General features: G+C 49.4%; 1 protein-coding gene across 1 annotated transcript; it reads left to right on the top strand.

The window, feature by feature from the left end:
• Positions 1–513: 513 nt before the first annotated feature.
• Positions 514–1,655, top strand: LOC139832535 (uncharacterized). Its single transcript, XM_071822315.1, has 2 exons — positions 514–907; positions 1,021–1,655. The coding sequence occupies exons 1-2, from the start codon at positions 514–516 to the stop codon at positions 1,653–1,655; spliced, it is 1,029 nt and encodes a 342-aa protein (XP_071678416.1).
• The last annotated feature ends 17,982 nt before the right edge of the window (positions 1,656–19,637 follow it).

Raw genomic sequence — 19,637 nt, 5'->3', positions numbered from 1 at the left:
ACATTATGGTTTCTTGATCAATAAAATCCACGTGTTCTCTCAAAAAAAAAAAAAACGCAAAGCTCTGCAAAAGGTGAAATGGTGAAGCAAGATTGCTAGCTGAAAATCTGGCAGTGATCACTGAAACATCGACCGGGCAGAGCTTTTGGCATGACAATAACCTGCTTACTCGATTGAGGGAGGGTACTTGGATTTTCTGAAGCCCTTGGATTCTCTTCTCCGACTTAAGTCACTACCATCGTATCAGTTGCCCGAATGGCGGCCCCGCGTCGGGAGGCAAGTTCATGCCACTACGGCGTTCACCGGGATCAACGGAAAAAAAATGACTCACTTTCCAAATTAAGCCTTGCATGATATTCGTCTCAACACCACCAGCTTGTCCTTACCATAACAAATTCGTTCGAACGGCGTCCTGCGTATATTCGGCTAGAGACCAACAGCAATGCCATAACTTCTGCAAAATTAAGCCCGACCTAAATCACCGGCGCGCGCGCGCGGTGCATGACCATGCCAATGGCGGCGGACTGGTCATCGCTCCCCTCGGAGCTCCTCGGTCTCGTCGCGGACGCCTTGCTCGCCACCGGCGATGTCGACTTCCATGTGAGCCTCCGCGCCGTGTGCCACCACTGGCGCGACGCCACCGCCGATCCGCGGGGCCCGGACCCCCGCTTCCTCCCTCGCCGATGGGTCATGCTCGGGTGGCCTGCAGCGAGCGAGCGGGACTTCCGCCGCCTCTTCCTCAACGTCGACACTGGCCGCTTTGTGTGGAAGGACATGCCCGTGCTCCGAGACCACGCCTGCGTGGCCACGGACAACGACGGCCTCCTCCTCCTGCAGGGACCGACCGACTATAACAACTTCTCCGCCTTAAACCCCTTCACGGGCGCCTGGATCCGCTATATCTGGCGTACGCCCCCAGCGGACGCGTGGTCGCCGTCGGCTCGTCGCGGATGGTGATGATATACAGCTTCAACAAAAATTACACTCCACGGGTACTTGGACTTCCCGATCCTAATCGAGGCTTCCACCATCAGGAACTAGCAGTCTCAGTCGACCTGAATTACAAATTCCTATCCTCTCTGGGCTTCCTGGCCAAACCAGCCCTGGACTCGTTCGCCTCCGTGGTATGCTGCCAAGGCCGCGTGTACGCCATGGACAGGAAGGGAACGGTCGTGGTGCTCGCAGACCGCTGCAGGATCACGACCATCGTCACCGGCGACTGGCAGGAGGACTGGCGCCCCGCGTTTCTAGTGGACAACGCCGGCGAGCTGCTCGTTGTGCGCGCTCCGACGTTCCGGGACATCGTGCAAGTCTTTAGGGTCGATCTGGAGAACAAGGCGGTACACATGATCAACAGTATTGGAAACCGTGCTATCTTCCTTGGCACCCGGTCTCTGTCAGTGGACGCTAGCAATCTTCCTGCCATTGAAGCCAACTGTATCTACTACATCGGCGGTGCCGGTTCGTACGAACTTCACGTGTACCGTCTTGAGCCCTGTGGCCATGAGGAACCCTCCGAGCGCATTGACATCGTGCTTCCTGCACCGATAGCGGGATGGTACCGTCAACACCAAGTCTGCCCCTTGAGCCTCTCACATGTTATCATGGGCTATGCAACCTATGGCAGCCTAACAAGAGTAGGACTGGTAATCTAGGCGCGCTGCACCTAATTTATCTACTTCTTGAGTTCCAAAGCTTCATGAGATTTCAATGTACGGAGTTTCTGTTTCTGTTCCGCAAGGTCAAACATGCATAGGATTGGTTATTATAGGCAAAATGATTACGTGGAATTATAGTTAGAGCAAGTACAATAGGGTACAGTCAGCTAGCTATAAGAGATAAAATACTATAAATTTGCTTAGTTGGAGAAGAAAAAGGGACTGACTATTAAACAGCTAGCAGTTTTAGAATTTGGGAACAGACACATTTTCGTAGCCAGTAATATGATGACAGCTAGATGAGTCAAAACTAATGAGAAAAACTGCCTGTTTTCAAATTAGAAAACAGACACAATTTTTGTCAGCCCGCAAGCATTGAGTTCCAACAGATCTTTTTGTCTGTCATTCTGAGTCCAATGTTGAGTTACCATTCTGCATGAGAAACCACAGCTTGTACCTAAAAAACGCCTAATACACTGAGACAAAAGGCCAACAAAAACATCTTCATCAAATAAACATGTCTGGAGCTAAAATCAATGATCGTTATATCAAGGTGGCTGCTTGACATCAGTGAAAAAAATTCAGCAAGGCACGATGGGTGCCTCTGCGTTAGTTGTGAAGGAAATAAAAGACTCCAACAGAGACTTCGATGAGATCTCCTTCAGCCATGAAGGGGAGCGCTCAAATCTTGAAGCCCACTCCTTAGCGAGGGGTATTGTTCTCGATGAGCAAGGCCGCCGTGTTGGCTAATTTCACCACCTAAGCCTTTGTATCCCTAACACCATTGTTGTTTAATAAAGGCTGAACCACTAAAAAAACACCGCACACCCTCCTCTAACTCCACCACAAACTGGCACTGCACCCATGGCGGGATAGACTGAAAAACAAGGAAAAAATAAAGAGAGGTCAAATCTGGAATGGCAGTGTTGTGGGTATACTTCATGGGTGTACCATCGACAGTGCCTAGATCCGGCAAGCCCGGGTGACCCACAGATGGTGATGAGGCATGTGGCCCATCGGACGGCCCAGTTGCTGTTGATCCTGACGGAAGATGTCCGACCCAGGAGCAGGGAGCCGGATCCGACCGACCTTGTGGAGGAACCCGGATCTATGAAGGCCCAGTAAGGATCCGGATCCGGGTTACATAGATGGAAGGGTGGATCCTTGACGTAACCGGCAAGACATTGTACCGTAGTTAGGCAAACCTGTAATCCGGCTAGGACTCTCCATGTAAACCCTAGATCCGTGCGTCTTTATAAGCCGGATCCTGGGAGCCCTAGAGGCACGATCACAACTCATTGTAACAACGCGAAAGCGCCCAGATAATTCCAGACAAGCAGCAGTAGGCCCTGTCCTCGTGCAGGTGTTCCGAAGCTGGGTAAATCGCGTACCACCGTCCCGAGAGCACTCCGCCCTATGGCCCCTACTTCTTCTCCCCCTCGTGAGGATCCCTCCTCCGAGGTACCGTCGAATAGGCAACGACAGTTGGCGCCCACCGTGGGGCCTGAGGCGTCTGGAGGCCAGAACCGGGAGGGTTCCGCCATGGGAAGCTTCGACGACACCATCGCTGTGGGGCGTGTCCTTTACGCCGGAAATCTGCCGATCGTCCCTCCGGATGAGTGCTGGATTCCGGCTAAAACCGACCCCGTCAAGCTCTCCATCGTCCCAGTTGGCGGCATTCACATCTTCATCGGGGAAACCGTCGATTCCGACGGAAATCCACTGGTAAGTAACGCTGACGCGACCGCCGCAGAGCTGGACGCTGTCGCAAAGATCCGATCTGAGACGCTGGAACTTCCCAGCGGAGATTCCGCCTTAGATCTGAAAAAATCAAAACCCACCCAATCCGCCCCTGAGCAGGAAGTAAAGGTGGAAGACCAATGCAGATCCGCCTGGGTCTCCCAGGTGTTAGAGAAGCAAAGGTGTCACTTCGTGCACTTCATGGCCCATACCGCCGGAACCACCCCTCAAGAAGCCAGAGCTGGTCCCGAGCAGGTCGAGGCCCCGGAAAACAACGCTGCTTCGGATCAGCAAGAGGCTGTCGGAGAAAGCGGAGCCCCGGTGGAAGAGTCGATTCTGGGCAACCTAAGCCCAATTTCCGGAGATACCCAATCCATGGACACTGAAGAGTTCGACCGCAGGGTGAAGGAATATGGATACGGTGATCAGTCTGAAGTTGACTCCGCCCAGCCAAAGCAGGTACTTGCAACTGTAGCGGCGCTGGGAGAACACGGATCAGAAGGGGCAGCCACCCAATCCGACCCTCAGCCATCCCATCAGGGATCTCCAATGTCGCGGGAGCGACCCCGTAAGGATTCTTCCTCGGAGGACCTCCTGTCGCCTAAAGAGATGGTTGCACAAGCAGGCATGGATGCGGTTTATCGCTCGGATATTCTTAACAAACCCATCACTCCCGAAGACATAGAAGCATTAGAAGCTAAGAGACTGGAGCTGCTGGCCACAGCCAAGAAGTTTAAGGACACTGCAGCCGCCATGCTGGAGGAAAGGAAGCACGCCGCAGTTTTTGTGGAAGACTTCATCCAGCGTGAGCAGGAGGTGGACGAAGGACCGGCAAAGGTCAAGGAACTCCGAAAGCATTGGGAGGACAAGATCGTGGAAGCTCATCATGAGGTCGAAAGGGTCCGGCGTGAGTTGATAGCTCCCCGCAGGATCACCTTCGCAACTCCAACGGAGCAGCAGCCGTTCGCAACCCCAAAGGACAATATGATGAAGGATGCAGAGATCTTGAAGAAAAAGAACGAGGAGATCGATATCGACTACGTTCGCACGCTCGTCGCTTCAGCAATGATGCAGCAAAGCAAGGCAGACACTTCGCGCAAGTTGGAATCTAACCCGGAGCATTGCGTCTCCACTGCGCAGAAGGACGCCCACGACAATCGCCATCGAGATGACGAATCGCGAACCGGCTCTTCGGAACGCAGAAGGAAAGCCAGAGAACACCCAAATCCAATCCCCGTCCCATCAAGGACGCCTCCGTCAGATCCAAGAAAGGGAAAGGATGCAATGTACTCTGGACGGGACAAGTACCGCAACCCCTCTCCTCCGCCTAATGGTTACCCGCGTCCCCCTCGCCGCCGCAGTCCAGCAGGAAACACCAGGCCCCAGGGGCATGGTGGAATTGTTATCCGCTACAACGTGCTGCCCTCAAGAAACAGAAGCAGGGAGCGCACGCCGGAACCTCGCCGGAACCAGAACAACGATCGTGAGCCCGAGCCTAGGAGGAGTCGGAATGAGGAGCGCGACCCGGAGCCTCGCCGGAGCCGGAACGGCCAGGGCAGCCAACGCCATGACGAAGGCAGCCGCAGGAGCCGGAGCCAGCACCGGGAAGGCCGCGGAGAATCTGAAGGCGGAAGCAAGAAGTCAGATCGACCCCCTCGCAGGTCTCCCTCACCACCACCTAGCGGTGGCGGCGGAGGTGGAGGCGGAGGCGGCGGCCGGAGATCTCGCTCTCGTTCACAGTCTCCTCGCCACGGTTCGCGCGACGCGCGGGAACGCCTCAACGAATATAGAACTGACTACATCGGTCCGAAGTGCTTTGGCAGGATGATTCGAGAGGAACCAAAGCCAAGGATGAACCTCAAATACCCGGAAACCTGAAGCATTACGATGGCACCGAAAGGCCGGATACCTGGATTGAGGATTACTATAATGCAGTAACCTTTGCCGGAGGAACCCCTAATATCGCCTGCCGCATGCTCCAGTTATACCTTGTAGGTCCAGCCCGGATCTGGCTCAGCGACCTCGAGAAGAACTCCATCTTTTGCTGGTTTGACCTAAAGACCGCTTTCGAGAAACACTTCAGAGGCACCTACAAAAGACCCGCCACGGCAAGCGACTTACAAGCTTGTATCCAGAAGAAGGGAGAATCCTCAAGACACTTCCTCACACGATGGTTGGCATGCAGGAACGAGTGCGAAAACGTCGACCACACCACTGCCATGTACGCCTTCATTGGAGGACTGCAGCGAGGAGGATTGCTGAGGCATAAGCTCACTTGTTTGGCTAATGCAAATAAACTGACTTTGGATGAAATGATCTCCATTGCCAGTGACCATACTGCCGCCGATGATGACGCAGGCGGTGATCTTGCAGCTACAGCAATCCCCCTACACCAACAAAAGAAGAACCGTGATAACGGCAGCAGCAGCAGCCATAAACGCAAGAACCCTGATGACCAGAAGAGTGGTGGATCCGAGATGGTCGCCATGGCGTTTCAACGCGGAGGTTCAGGAGGCGGAAGAGGACGCGGCCGTGGAGGCGGAGCCGGCAGGGGTCAGCAGCATGGCACTGAGGTCACAGCTGGCGGATCCCGAGCCCCACAAACCTACGAGGAGTACAGAGACATGCCCTGCCTAGCCCACCTGGATCCGGTTACAGGGAAGTCCACTCACACAAACCGCAACTTCAAATGGGTCAATGATCTAAAGAGCGACCCGGAGGCAGGATACAAGCGAGCCCGGAAGCACCACCCACGCGGCAAAGGAGGCAAGGGCAAGAACAAAGACAAGGAGGAGGACAGTTCCGAGGCGATGGATGAAGATGATAACTCGCCGGATCCCAAGGCAGGGTCCGCAGGTAAATCCAACCCATTCGAGAAAAAGAGCGTGGGGGCTTACCACACTTTCCTCGGAACCCCAACAGTCCGCGCTACCAAGTCAGCTACCCGGATCCTGAACGCCAAAGTTTCGGCTGTGCCGCAGTATGTCAGGTGGTCGGAAGTCCCGTGCACATTTGACAGGAAGGATCACCCTGCCATTGTGCCAAAAGAATGCTACGCCTTGGTTGTAAGTCCCCGCATAGACGGGTATGACTTCTCCAAATGCCTCATGGATGGTGGAGCCAGCTTGAACATCATGTACCTGGAGACGCTAGAGCGGATGAACCTCACCAAGGAACAGCTCAAACACAGCAACACTGAGTTTCATGGCGTAGTTCCGGGAAAGAAGGCAAATTCCCTCGGCAGCATCACACTTCCCGTGGCCTTCGGCGATGTTCACAATTTCCGCGAAGAGAAGATCACGTTCGAAGTTGTGCCCTTCAAGAGCTCCTACCACGTCATTTTCGGCAGGCCCACCTATCACAAGTTCCACGTGAGAGCGTGCTACATCTACAACAAGCTCAAGATTTCGGGTCCTAAGGGTATGATTACCGTATCCGGAGACTACAAAAAGGCTCATGAGTGCGAGTTGGGCGAAGCCGCCTTCGCAGAGTCTGTGATATCTGGAGAAGAGCTGAAAGGCTACAGAGCCGCGGTGGATCCGACTGAAATGCAGACCACCAAGAAGCAGATCTCCGAACAGAAAAACTCCTTCAAGGCCGCAATAGAGACCAAGAAAGTCAACTTCAAGGAAGGCGACGATTCCAAGCAAGTCTCAGTCGGAGCCAACATGGATCCCAAATAGGAAGACGCGCTCGTCGAGTTCCTCCGCGCTAACATGGATATCTTCGCATGGCAACCTTCTGACATGTCCGGAGTACCTAGGGAACTCGCCGAGCACTACCTCAACATAAATCCGGGGGCTAAACCGGTGAAGCAAGCTATGCGACGCTTTGGAGATAAGAAGCGCCGCGCCATAGGAATGGAACTAGCAAAGTTACTAGAGGCAGGTTTTGTAATAGAAGTTATCCATACTGATTGGGTCGCAAATCCAGTCCTTGTACCCAAAAAGAACACTGAAATACTAAGAATGTGCATCGATTACTCTGGCGTGAACAAGCATTGCCCGAAGGATCCGTTCCCCTTGCCGCGCATTGACCAAGTCATTGATTCGACGGCAGGGGCGGAACTTCTGTGTTTTCTAGATGCATACTCCGGGTATCATCAGATCCTGATGAAGGAGTCTGACCAAAAGGCGACCTCATTCATCACCCCATTTGGCACTTACTGCTATGTTACTATGCCCTTTGGCTTGAAAACGCAGGTGCCACCTACCAACGTACGATGCAGCGGTGCTTGAAGGACCAGATCGACCGGAACGTACACGCCTACGTCGACGACATCGCGGTCATGACTCGGAAAGGATCCGACTTGATCAGCGATCTCACAGAAACCTTTGAGAATCTCTGTCGGTACAAGATGATGTTGAACCCGCTGAAGTGCGTCTTCGGCGTACCAGCTGGAAAACTCCTTGGCTTCATTGTCTCCAACAGGGGCATTGAAGTGAACCCGGAAAAAATAAAGGCAATTTTGTGCATAAAAAGGCCAAGTTGTCTCAAAGATGTGCAACGGCTCACTGGTTGTGTCGCAGCAATCAGCAGGTTTGTTAGCCGTCTTGGCGAGAAGGCACTTCCCCTGTACAAGCTGTTGAAGAAAACAGACAAGTTTGTCTGGGACGAGGCAGCAGATGCAGCTCTTCAAGGGTTGAAGGACATACTCACCTCCCCACCTATCCTAGCAGCTCCAGGAGAGTCAGAACCTATGCTCCTTTACCTGGCAGCTACCAACAGGGTCATCAGCCTCGTCATCGTGGTGGAACGACAGGAAGAAGGTCACGAGTATGGAGTCCAAAGGCCAGTATACTATATTAGTGAAGTCCTTACGGAGTCCAAACAGCGCTACCCTCACTTTCAGAAGTTGGCCTACGGAGTTTTCTTAGGCAGCAGGAAGCTGAGACACTACTTCCAAGAGCATCCAGTAACAGTCGTGAGCAGGGCTCCACTGTCAACGATTCTCAACAACGCTGACGCAACAGGACGCACAGCAAAATGGGGCATTGAATTATCCGCCTTTGACATCAACTACAAAGCTAGGACCGCGGTCAAATCCCAGGTCTTGGCAGATTTCGTCGCAGATTGGACAGAAGCTCCGGATGCAATCCTGGAGCCGGAACCAGAAACATGGGTTATGCACTTCGATGGATCCAAACAGCATCAAGGCTCAGGAGCCGGAGTCACCCTGAAGTCCCCCACCGGAGAAGAACTGTAGTATGTCCTGCAGATACACTTCGAAGCTACAAACAATATGGCGGAATACGAGGCTCTACTACACGGATTGCGCATCACCAAGGAAATAGGGACCAAGCACATTATATGTTGCGGAGATTCAGACCTGGTGGCACAGCAAGTAGCCGGAACCTGGAACGCCAGAAACTCAGTCATGGCAGCCTACAGAGACGAAGTTGACGAGATCGCCAAACATTTCCTCGGATACGAAGTCATGTACGTCAGACGAGATGACAACACAGCGGCAGATATGCTATCCAAGCTCGGATCCGGCAGGAAGCCAATTCTGCCTGGAATTTTCTTGGAGCATCTCCGGATACCCTCGGTGAAAGGCGCTAACCCGGAAAACCCAGAGGTGGCAGTATCTCCGGCTAGAGCAGTGATGATCATCATTCCGGCTTGGACACAGCCTTTCCTGGACTACCTCATCGATCAGAAGTTGCCAAAGGACGAGGTCCTCGCGCGGCAGATCATCAGGCGAGCACGATCCTACACAATTGTTGATGGACAGCTCTACAAACGAAGCACAACAGGGGTATTTCTCAAATGCGTCTCTAATCAAGATGTCATTGAAATCCTCAGAGAGATCCATGCAGGGGATTGCGGGCATCATGCCGCTCCCAGGTCACTCGTTGCAAAAGCTTTTCGGCTAGGCTTTTATTGGCTCACAGCTAAAGAAGATGCTGATAAGATAGTCAAGACCTGTCGAGGTTGTCAGTACTACGCTACTCAACCAAACGCTCCAGCCCAAGAGCTGAAGACCATACCTATCACCTGGCCGTTTGCGGTCTGGGGGCTCGATATGGTTGGTAAGTTAAAAAGATCATCTCCTGGCGGTTTTGAATACCTCCTGGTCGCTGTTGACAAGTTCAGCAAATGGATCGAGGCTAAACCAGTGAGAAAAGCCGACGGTGCTACGGCACTAAAATTCGTCTACAGCCTCGTGATGAGATTCGGCATCCCACACAGCATAATCACAGATAATGGCACAAACTTCGCACAGAGAGAATTGAAGGATTATTGTGAGACAGTGGGGATTCGACTGGACCTTGCATCTGTGGCTCACCCGCAATCCAATGGTCAAGTTGAAAGGGCTAACGGCCTAATATTATCAGGAATTAAGCCACGCCTTGAAGAACCGCTGCGACGAGCAGCTGGAGCTTGGGCTGACGAGTTGGAAGCTATCTTGTGGAGTTTGCGAACTACCCCTAATAGGTCAACAGGGTTTACTCCATTTTTCCTGGTATACGGATCCGAAGCCGTGCTTCCCTCCGACATCATCCATGATTCGCCGTGAGTTTCCGCCTTCAATGAAGAAACAGCTGACGAGGCCAGACAGCTATCTGTGGACCTGATCGAGGAAGCTCGGAATTTAGCTGACCAGCGCTCCGCCATCTACCAGCAGAAGCTCCGACGTTATCACAGTCGTCGAGTTCGGAATCGCTCTTTCATGGCAGGAGACCTGGTCCTCCGCCTTCGGCAGGTGAAAGACCATAAGTTGCAGTCTCCGTGGGAAGGACCCTTCGTCGTTAGCAAAGTGCTTCATAATGGATCGTACTACCTTGTTGATTTCCGAGAGCTGAAGGACAGACCTGCCAATTGGCACCGGAAACGCAAGCGCGAGGATCCGGATGACATCTACAACGAGACAGATCGCCCCTGGAACATTGCACAGCTACGTCCTTTCTACACCTAGCGTATTTTTTTTGAGTTACAAACTCTGTAATAATTATACATGATCAATGAAATAAAGCTTATGGTTCACTCTTTGAGTCTTTTACCTCCTTTACTTGTTCATTTTAGATTGTGTATGTTTTTTCCGACTAAAACCGCAGAGCTGGATGTTTCCGCCTAGGCGTGTATGAAAGTTGTGATTTCTCAAAATCGTCCTTTAGGACGTAAGCTTAAGTTTTCTGATGGAAATTTTTTCTGTTGCGAACTCGTGGATTCCTAGTAGCGATTTCCGGCACCTCGGCTGGGGGCTTGTTTCCGCGGTTATTGACGGATTGCCATTGGGCTTCGTCGCCGCTGGCGAGCGTTTCCGGCTGAAGGTCTTCCGGCTCGTGGAAGGTCAAGCGAGTAAGCCGGAAAACATAGAAATCAGCGCTTGCTTTCCAACAAAACGAAACATGCAAATAATATTAAACGGATAGCAGGATAAGTGTTCTCCGCCCGCGCATAACATGTTCTCGTCCCTAGCTAACTTAAGAATTTAAGTTATTCATTACAAACCCACTCCGGGGTCAAAAGTGATGCATCAGATCTCATTGTTTCACAGGTTCTCGGAGGACTGCTCTTCGTCAGAAGCTATGTAGGCGGAGCCATCATCCGAGCCACCGCCTGAGCCGCCATCGTCGAAGTCGGAGCCTTCCTCGTCGTGGTCAGCACTTGACCCGGAGCCTTCCTCATCGCCCTCCTCGGCAGCTTCTTCTTCCTCCTCCTCCGGGTCGGAAAAGCCTTTGGGAAGATCATATTTGTTGTACCAGAACGAGTGGTTAACTCGTCCAGCAAAAAGGCATCAAATCCCATGGCTTCCGCGAGGAGATGTCTCATGACGGTATCCTTGGGGACTCCGCGTGTGACATCTGCAAATCTCATGGTGGGGAAGTGCGCCTTGCAGGTGGCTAGCACGAGGGCAGCGACTCCGCGAGATGAAGATTCTTGCCAATCCTTGATAAGTTCCGGCACGTTCCGCATGAGTTTCGTCATGCGGTCAATCACCGTTGTCTTGGCTCTCTTCAGGTTGAGGGACTTGGCGATTCCGCGACATGCTTCGACGAGGTCATCGATTGAGGTCCGCGCTTCATCATATGCCTCAGTTCTTTTGAGGGTTGAATCTTTGGTCCACTCAAAGCCTAGGCTTGCTGCAAAGTAAAAAAGGATCAGTTTCTTCCGCGGACAGAGAAAATTTTGAGGAAGCCGGAGTCAAGACAATAACAAAAAGGGTCCTTACAGAAGATCAACTTGTCAATTGCTTCCGCCTCTGCCTCCTGGCTCTTGTTCTTGGCCGCCAGGGTGGTCACCCTTTGCTGGCTCTTCTTCAGTTTGTCAGCCAGTTCCGCCATCTCGCGAGAATGTTTCTCGGAGAGTTCCTTCTTTTCTTTAGTTTCCTTCTCGGAGGACTCTTTCAAGAAGTTCTTCAGAGTTTCATTCTCCGCCTCCAATACTTGGACCTTGGCGGATAAGGCATCGATGGTGGGGCGCTTGTCAGTTTCTTCTGAGAACAGAACATCACACAAGTTATACACTATGGTGGTTCACACAGTACAAATTTAGGCAACCCGGATTTCTCACCCTTCAATCGGGTCTCCAGGCGGAGCACAGCTTGACGACTACTCTCAGCAGTTTGGCGCAGCCCTTCTATTTCCGTCATCTGCTCTAGCACATGGACGCGCAGATCTTCGTGCAGCTTCCGCGTGCTCTGAAACGCAGAGAGGATTTAGCCGGAAATTCAAAATTCTGGGGGCTGGCGAGGAGTTTAAAGTTTTGGATTGAGAAAATTTCAAATTTCCGTCTAAGACTAATGTTGAGAGAAGCATCGGCTAACACATGTTACATGGAAAAATGTCTGAACCGATGCTTGGGGGCTAGTGTTACCTGGCGCACCTCCTTATGCTTAGCAAAAAAGACCTTGAGTTCGCTCTCAAGGTCGGAGAGCTCCTTCATCTCCGTATCCGCAGGCCCCCATACTTTCTCCATCATGGCTGAAATTTCCGCGTGACGTTGAGAAAGGGGGAGCTTCTGCAGCGACGAAGTTTGGGACGCGCCAGTGGCATGGTGACAAGGTATCGACTTGTCAATGCCTATGGATTGTAGGCTAGGGTTTAGTTAGAAGTAGAGGGCAAGTAGATCTCGAAGGTTTCAGCCGAAAAGTACTCGACGATTATGAAAACTAGGGTTTGCAGACAATGATTCGATTGATTCTTCGTCCCTCGACTCCCCCTTTATATAGGAGGTGGAGCCGAGGGATTCGTGCTATACAAGTTACAGAGTCCGGGACGGTTTCTAGCTCATCCCGCCAGATTACAAACAACACTTCCTATTACAACTCTTAACTTTCCTTGATATATCTTGGGCTCCCGAATCTTCTTATTCTTCGGGTAGTGGGCCTTCAGTAAACCCCGGGTACTATCTTCGGCAGGCCCATTTGGGATGCCTATGTCAGTAGCCCCCGAGATTTTGCCTGAATCGTAGAGTCAGGGAAAATCTCCACTGTTTATTTTTATTCGAAAGCTTTAACCTTTTTATACTTCTTCATATAAAATTCTATATTGTACAGGGATAATGGTAGTTGGGGCTAGTTCATCTGACGGATCAGGTACTAGTTAACTGCTCTAGTGGCAATCCGCAAAAACCTACTTCAAAATCACGTCCCTGGACATGATCTCGGGATACTGGTGTAAACTTCGACAGGTGCCGCTTAAGGTCTTACCATTCTGTCGAGTCCCAGTCAAATTTATCGGGTACCTAACGCATCCGTTAGGATTTTTCTTCTTATCTGTTGATACGGATAAAAGTAGCAGAGCGCAGTCTTTGGCGATGCCACGCCCAGCAGAACGGATCTGGGGTCTTACCTTCGCAAATTTGCGGCATTCAGAAATTGATCGCAACTTTGGCGTTCTGAGAATATATTGTCGAGTGCTTTTCCGGCTGTTGGAATGGCACATTTTATCGAGTCAAATATGACTTAATATTGCTCTCCCGATGGGAGTATATGTAGAGTTAATTATAACTCGAAATATACTCTCTTGCTTTTCTATTTTTCCTTTGTTAATTTCATCGGGCACGCGAACAGCGTTCCCGATGGGAGTAGCCCCCGAGGCTACAACCAAGAACTTGTGCTTGGTTGTAGGCTCAACATTTTAGTCCACCTTGTCGCTATATTGTCATTATTTCCCAATATGATCTCTCTCTTCTCTCTCTCTTTTTTTTCTCTTTTTTTTTATCTCTCGGGTGCGCGAACAGCGCTCCCGATGGGAGTAGCCCCCGAGGCTACAGCCAAGGACTTGTGCTTGGTTGTAGGCTCCCGCAATTTCTATATTCACTACAAGAAAAGTTGCCATGGCCGACGAAGTTGAAGTCGCGCCGTGGTTGCTGGTGTACCATGGCTGACGATTTTGGTCCCTCCGTGGTGCATGTCAAAACTTTTTTTTTCTCGTTTTTGAGGCCACCTAGCCCGACGAAAGCGGCCAAAACGTCGCGTATGGTGGCCCGGGACGTGGTGCATCGCGAATTCTCGGGTTCGCCGGCCGAGTCAACGCAAATCCGCACCGCCGAGGGATGTAGGGCCCAGATGGCAGCCTCTCTGGCATTGTTTTTTTTCTCGATCGCGCCATCTCGTTCAACGTTCTCCGATCGAGCCGTTTACGATGCAGGATCATGGGTCCCGCATGTCATCCTCTATGAACCAAAATTCTTTCTATTCTTGGATTTTTTGACCCCCTGATTTCTGGCTACTTCCTTTTTCTTTTGATCCCTTGCCGCCTTGGAAATGTTGAGACCGCTGCTGCTAAATGGGACCCGCATGTCATCCTCTATGTGCAATCAACTTTCTTTTCTTGGAGTTTTTTTTGGCACCTCAAATTTGGTCACTTGCCTTTTTCTTTCGATCCCCTGCCGCCTCTCAAACGGTGATACCGCTGCTGCTAACTGGGACCCGCATGTCATCCTCTATGCACTATAAAACTTTCTTTTCTTGAATTTTTTTTGGCACCTCAAATTTGGTCACTTGCCTTTTTCTTTCGATCCCCTGCCGCCTCTCAAACGGTGATACCGCTGCTGCTAAATGGGACCCGCATGTCATCCTCTATGTACTATAAAACTTTCTTTTCTTGGATTTTTTTTGGCACCTCAAATTTGGTCACTTGCCTTTTTCTTTCGATCCCCTGCCGCCTCTCAAACGGTGATACCGCTGCTGCTAAATGGGACCCGCATGTCATCCTCTATGTACTATAAAACTTTCTTTTCTTGAATTATTTTTGGCACCTCATATTTGGTCACTTACCTTTTTCTTTCGATCTCATGCCACGTTTGAAACGTTGAGGAACCTGCAGGCTCATGGGACCCGCATGTCATCCTCTATGTACTATAAAAGTTCATTTTCTTGGTTTTTTTTCACCCTCTGATTTTTGTCACTTGCCTTTTTCTTTCGATCCCCTGCCGCCTCTCAAACGGTGATACCGCTGCTGCTAAATCGGACCCGCATGTCATCCTCTATGCACTATAAAACTTTCTTTTCTTGAATTTTTTTTGGCACCTCAAATTTGGTCACTTGCCTTTTTCTTTCGATCCCCTGCCGCCTCTCAAACGGTGATACCGCTGCTGCTAAATGGGACCCGCATGTCATCCTCTATGTACTATAAAACTTTCTTTTCTTGAATTATTTTTGGCTCCTGATATTTTTTCACTTGCCTTTTTCTTTCGATCTCATGCCACGTTTGAAACGTTGAGAGACCTGCTGGCTCATGGGACCCGCATGTCATCCTCTATGTGCTATAAAAGTTTCCTTTGTTGGATTTTTTTTCACCCTCTGATTTTTGGCTTGCCTTTTTCTTTTGATCCCCTGCCCCCTTTGAAACGTTGAGTAAGCTGTTGGCTCAAGGGACCCGCATGTCATCCTCTATGTCCATCAACTTTCTTTTCTTGGATTTTTTTTCACCCCCTAATTACTAGCTGCTTTCTTTTTCTTTTGATCTCAAGCCGCATTACAAACATTGAGACCGCTGCTGCAAAATGGGACCCACATGTCATCCTCTATGTACAATAAATCTTGGATTATTTTTGGCTCCTGATATTTGGTCACTTGCCTTTTTCTTTCGATCTCATGCCACCTTTGAAACGTTGAGTAAGCTGCTGGCTCATGGGTCCCGCATGTCATCCTCTACGAACAATAAAAGTTTCCTTTCTTGGAGTTATTTTTGACCCCTAATTTCTGGCTATTTGCCTTTTTCTTTTGATCCCCTGCCCCCTTTGAAACGATGAGGACGCTGTTGGCAGGTCGGTCCCACATGTCATCCTCTATGAACAATAAAAGTTTCCTTCGGTGGATTTATTTTTGACCCCTAATTAATTTCTGGCTATTTCCTTTTTTTTCTTTTGATCCCCTGCCGCCTTGGAATTGTTGAGAATGCTGCTGCCTCATTTTTCTTTTGGTCCTGTGCCGCCTTGGAAACGTTGAGACCGCTGCTACAAAATGGGACCCGCATGTCATCCTCTATGTACAATAAAGTTTCTTTTCTTGGATTATTTTTGGCTCCTGATATTATGTCACTTGGCTTTTTCTTTCAATCTCATGCCGACTTTGAAACGTTGAGGATGCTGCTGCCTCATGGGTCCCGCATGTCATCCTCTCAGAACGATAAATGTTTTCTTTTCTTGTATTTTTTTACCAACTGATTTTTGGCTTTTTTATTTTCGATCCCCTGCCGCCTTTGAAACGTTGACGACGCTGCTGGCTCATGGGTCCCCGATGTCAGCCTCCCCGTACAAGAAACATGTGATATTTTATTTTGCAGACAATAAACGTTGTATTTCGCTCTGAGCTATTGCAAACGGATAAATTAAATCTTTATATCTACATAAACAAACTTATATGTTGAATCTCCTTGTTTTTTGTTTTTGCGAAGCATAGGACTTTCCTGTTTTTTTTTTAGAAAAATTCGACCTTTCCTGTTTTGGAGTGGGCTGAAATTGTACGAGTCAAAAGGCCCAGCATGATAGTTCGAAGGCCCAGATGTCTAGATACAGCCCAATTGAAATCTTTCTTTTCTTGGATTTTTTTTCACACCCTGATTTCTGGCTACTTCATTTTTCTTTCGGTCCTGTGCCGCCTTGGAAGCGTTGAGACCGCTGCTATAAAATGGGACCCGCATGTCATCCTCTATGTACAATAAAGTTTCTTTCTTGGATTATTTTTGGCTCCTGATATTATGTCACTTGCCTTTTTCTTTCAATCTCATGCCGACTTTGAAACGTTGAGGAAGCTGCTGGCTCATGGGTCCCGCATGTCATCCTCTATGAACAATAAAAGTTTCCTTTGTTGGATTTATTTTTTTCCCCTAATTTCTGGCTATTTGCCTTTTTCTTTTGATCCCCTGCCCCCTTTGAAACGATGACGACGCAGCTGGCAAGTCGGTCCCACATGTCATCCTCTATGAACAATAAAAGTTTCCTTTGATGGATTTATTTTTGACCCTAATTAATTTCTGGCTATTTCCTTTTTTTCTTTTGATCCCCTGCCGCCTTGAAATAGTTGAGGATGCTGCTGCCTCATGGGTCCCGCATGTCATCCTCTCAGAAAGGTAAATGTTTCTTTTCTTGAATTTGTTTACCAACTGATTTTTGGCTTATTTTTCTTTCGATCTCCTGCCACCTTTAAAACGTTGACGACGCTGCTGGCTCATGGGTCCCCAATGTCAGCCTCCCCATACTGCAAATCCTCTTTCTGCAAAGGTTGTATTTCTAGATAGATAAGGTGGATTCGAATCTGCCATGGTTCGTGCAGCTCGGGTAAGCCTTCTTGCACTGATTAATGGAAGTAGTGTATAGCAAGGTCAAGACATGTGGCTCGGTGTAATGAATCTATTTGAATCATGTTGTGGGTTCAATCTGATAGTTCTCTAACAGGTCAGCCAAAATAGAAATTAAGTTTTTTTCTAAAACGGAAATGCAAATTAAGATGAACACAAACATTAGTTATCATAATAGCTGAACATACATACATACTTGCTAAGAGCAAAAGCTTGCCAGAGTTTTACCACCCATACAATTAATTAGCAGTTTAGATAAGATAACCTTATATAAGTATAACTACAAATGCATTTGCTAAGGGCTCATGGGGCAACAGAACTAGACAACCGCGAACTTTATGACCAGCATGTCACAGCGGCATCGAAAGATCTTGACCTTCAACTTTGATCCAATGCGAAGTTTGGCACCGTCAATGAACTTTTTCCACCTGGAAGTAACAGCCAAGCGGCCATCTGTGGGACTGACGGAGTACCGTCCCTCCACGGTGAGACCTTCACTCTCCATGACGAGGGAAATCTTGCCCCTTCGGCCAGCATTGAGATCCTTGGCGATACTTTTAGGCAATTTCTGATTCAAAGCAAGAGATACCACCAAAAATTAGTCAATGGCACCAATGCACTGAACCATGTGAGACTTTGAGCAGAGAAGACATCAAGATAAGAGCAGTTATGCTGTCATATACTCACGAACATAGCCTTCAGATGCGTCCTGGTCACCACACGGGTGGCCACAGCAATGAGCTGAGACCTCGGTGATCTGGCTGGGGCAGGTGCAGGAGCCTGGGCTGGTACACGAGCTGGTGCTGATGCAGGAGACTGCTGGCGGGTGCGAGAACGGTGCCTCTAGAGGAACCGGTGCTGATACGAGAGACTGTTGGGCAGGTGCGGTAAACGGTGCAGCTAGAGGAACCGGTGCTGATGCGGGGAGCTCGCTGGGCAGGTGTAGTATATGGGGCCTCTACAGGAACCAATGCTGATGTAGGGGACTGCTGGGTAGATGCGATAAACGGAGCTGAGTACAGAACCGGTCTTGATGCGGGGAGAGTGGGAAGCCGGTGCCGGTGCTGGTGTGGTTGCCCTTTGTGACATCCGCTCATGTTCCATCAGGGGATCTGCAGCTTTGATCATGTTAAACCTAGCAAGCTAGAACAGAGGGAATGGTTTAGAACTGCTCAGAACAGTTATCAAAAGATATGAGTAGAAAAAAGTTACATATTATATATTTGGAAGTGTCTCCAACTCTGTAAGCAGTTACGTATATCTGCCCGTTTGAGTTTCTGATCCTCAGCTCGTCGCCCTTCTTCAGACCGTAGTCAAAAGCAAACTTTCTCCAATCATGTCCATACAAATATGTGATGGCACATGCGTCTTGTAGACATACACCTCATAGACCGTGTAGGTGTTCATCAATTTGCCATTGCCATGCATAGTGAAAGACCCTTCATGCGGACACATCTGGTTAATCATAGGACGAAGTTCACAAGGTACAGTCTGCATGTGAAAATTGATACAAATGTAAGAAGCAGGAAGACTAAAAACAAGACTTTACTATATGCCAATTCATGCTAAACCACTGAGAATACATACCTGTAACTCTGTGAAGGAGCTACTAGAAAGGTAGATAGAGCCATAGGAGGTGTTATATGCGGGGTATGTACATGGGCCCGCCATATTCCCGCAAGCTCGGCATCGGGATGGTGAAGGAAACATGGGAGGTACTACTGGTGCGTAGCGCTGAATGTAAGTGGAAGAATTAGGTTGTGTAAAGTGCATAGTTCAGAGCAATGCAAATGTTTACAAGCGAGTGCATAACACTATGTTACAAACTGAACAGTGAAAAATTAGTGTATGATGAATATAAGCATGCTAATTTGGTGTTTCCGAATTCCAAAAAGCATTAGACAGAGCCGGTGATAATATCAGACATAAATCATGGCATGTATATGTGGCTTAAGAAAATATACCCGAACCCTTGGATGGTTACGGCCCGGCTGGTCCTTGGACTTGAGCTTATATAAGCATCCGTGAAGGTGGGGCTGATAAGAACTTGGTGGCAGCCTCTGCAGATGCCTCATCACAGCAGTTTGCAATCCTTTTGACCAATGAAGGGTTAGCGGTTTCAGCCGCATATGAAAATTGAAGAGCAACAGACATCAGCAGTGATATATAAAATGAATCTATGAGACACTGATGCATATAGTGCTGGATGTAAGTGTAAGAATAGGTGTGTGTGTGTTTCTGAACTATTGGTAAGCATTAGACAAAGCCGGCAATAAACAGACAAAAATCAAATCATGTATGAGGATTAAGAAAATATACCGCTTCTTTGAAAAGGGTACCACCCAGCTGGCCCGTGGCCTTGTGCTTGAGGAGGTTTTCAGAAGATGGTGGCGGCACCATCGTCTTCACGGCAGCCTCATCAGGATCATTTTTTATCCATTTGAGTAGAGGCACAGAAGTTTCATCCTGCATATGAATAGCAACAGAA

This window comes from Lolium perenne, chromosome 6, assembly GCF_019359855.2.
Source record: "Lolium perenne isolate Kyuss_39 chromosome 6, Kyuss_2.0, whole genome shotgun sequence".
Classification (NCBI taxonomy): Eukaryota; Viridiplantae; Streptophyta; class Magnoliopsida; order Poales; family Poaceae; genus Lolium; species Lolium perenne.
The sequence above is the reverse complement of the archived record's forward strand: the minus strand, read 5'-3'. Positions and strand labels throughout refer to the sequence as shown.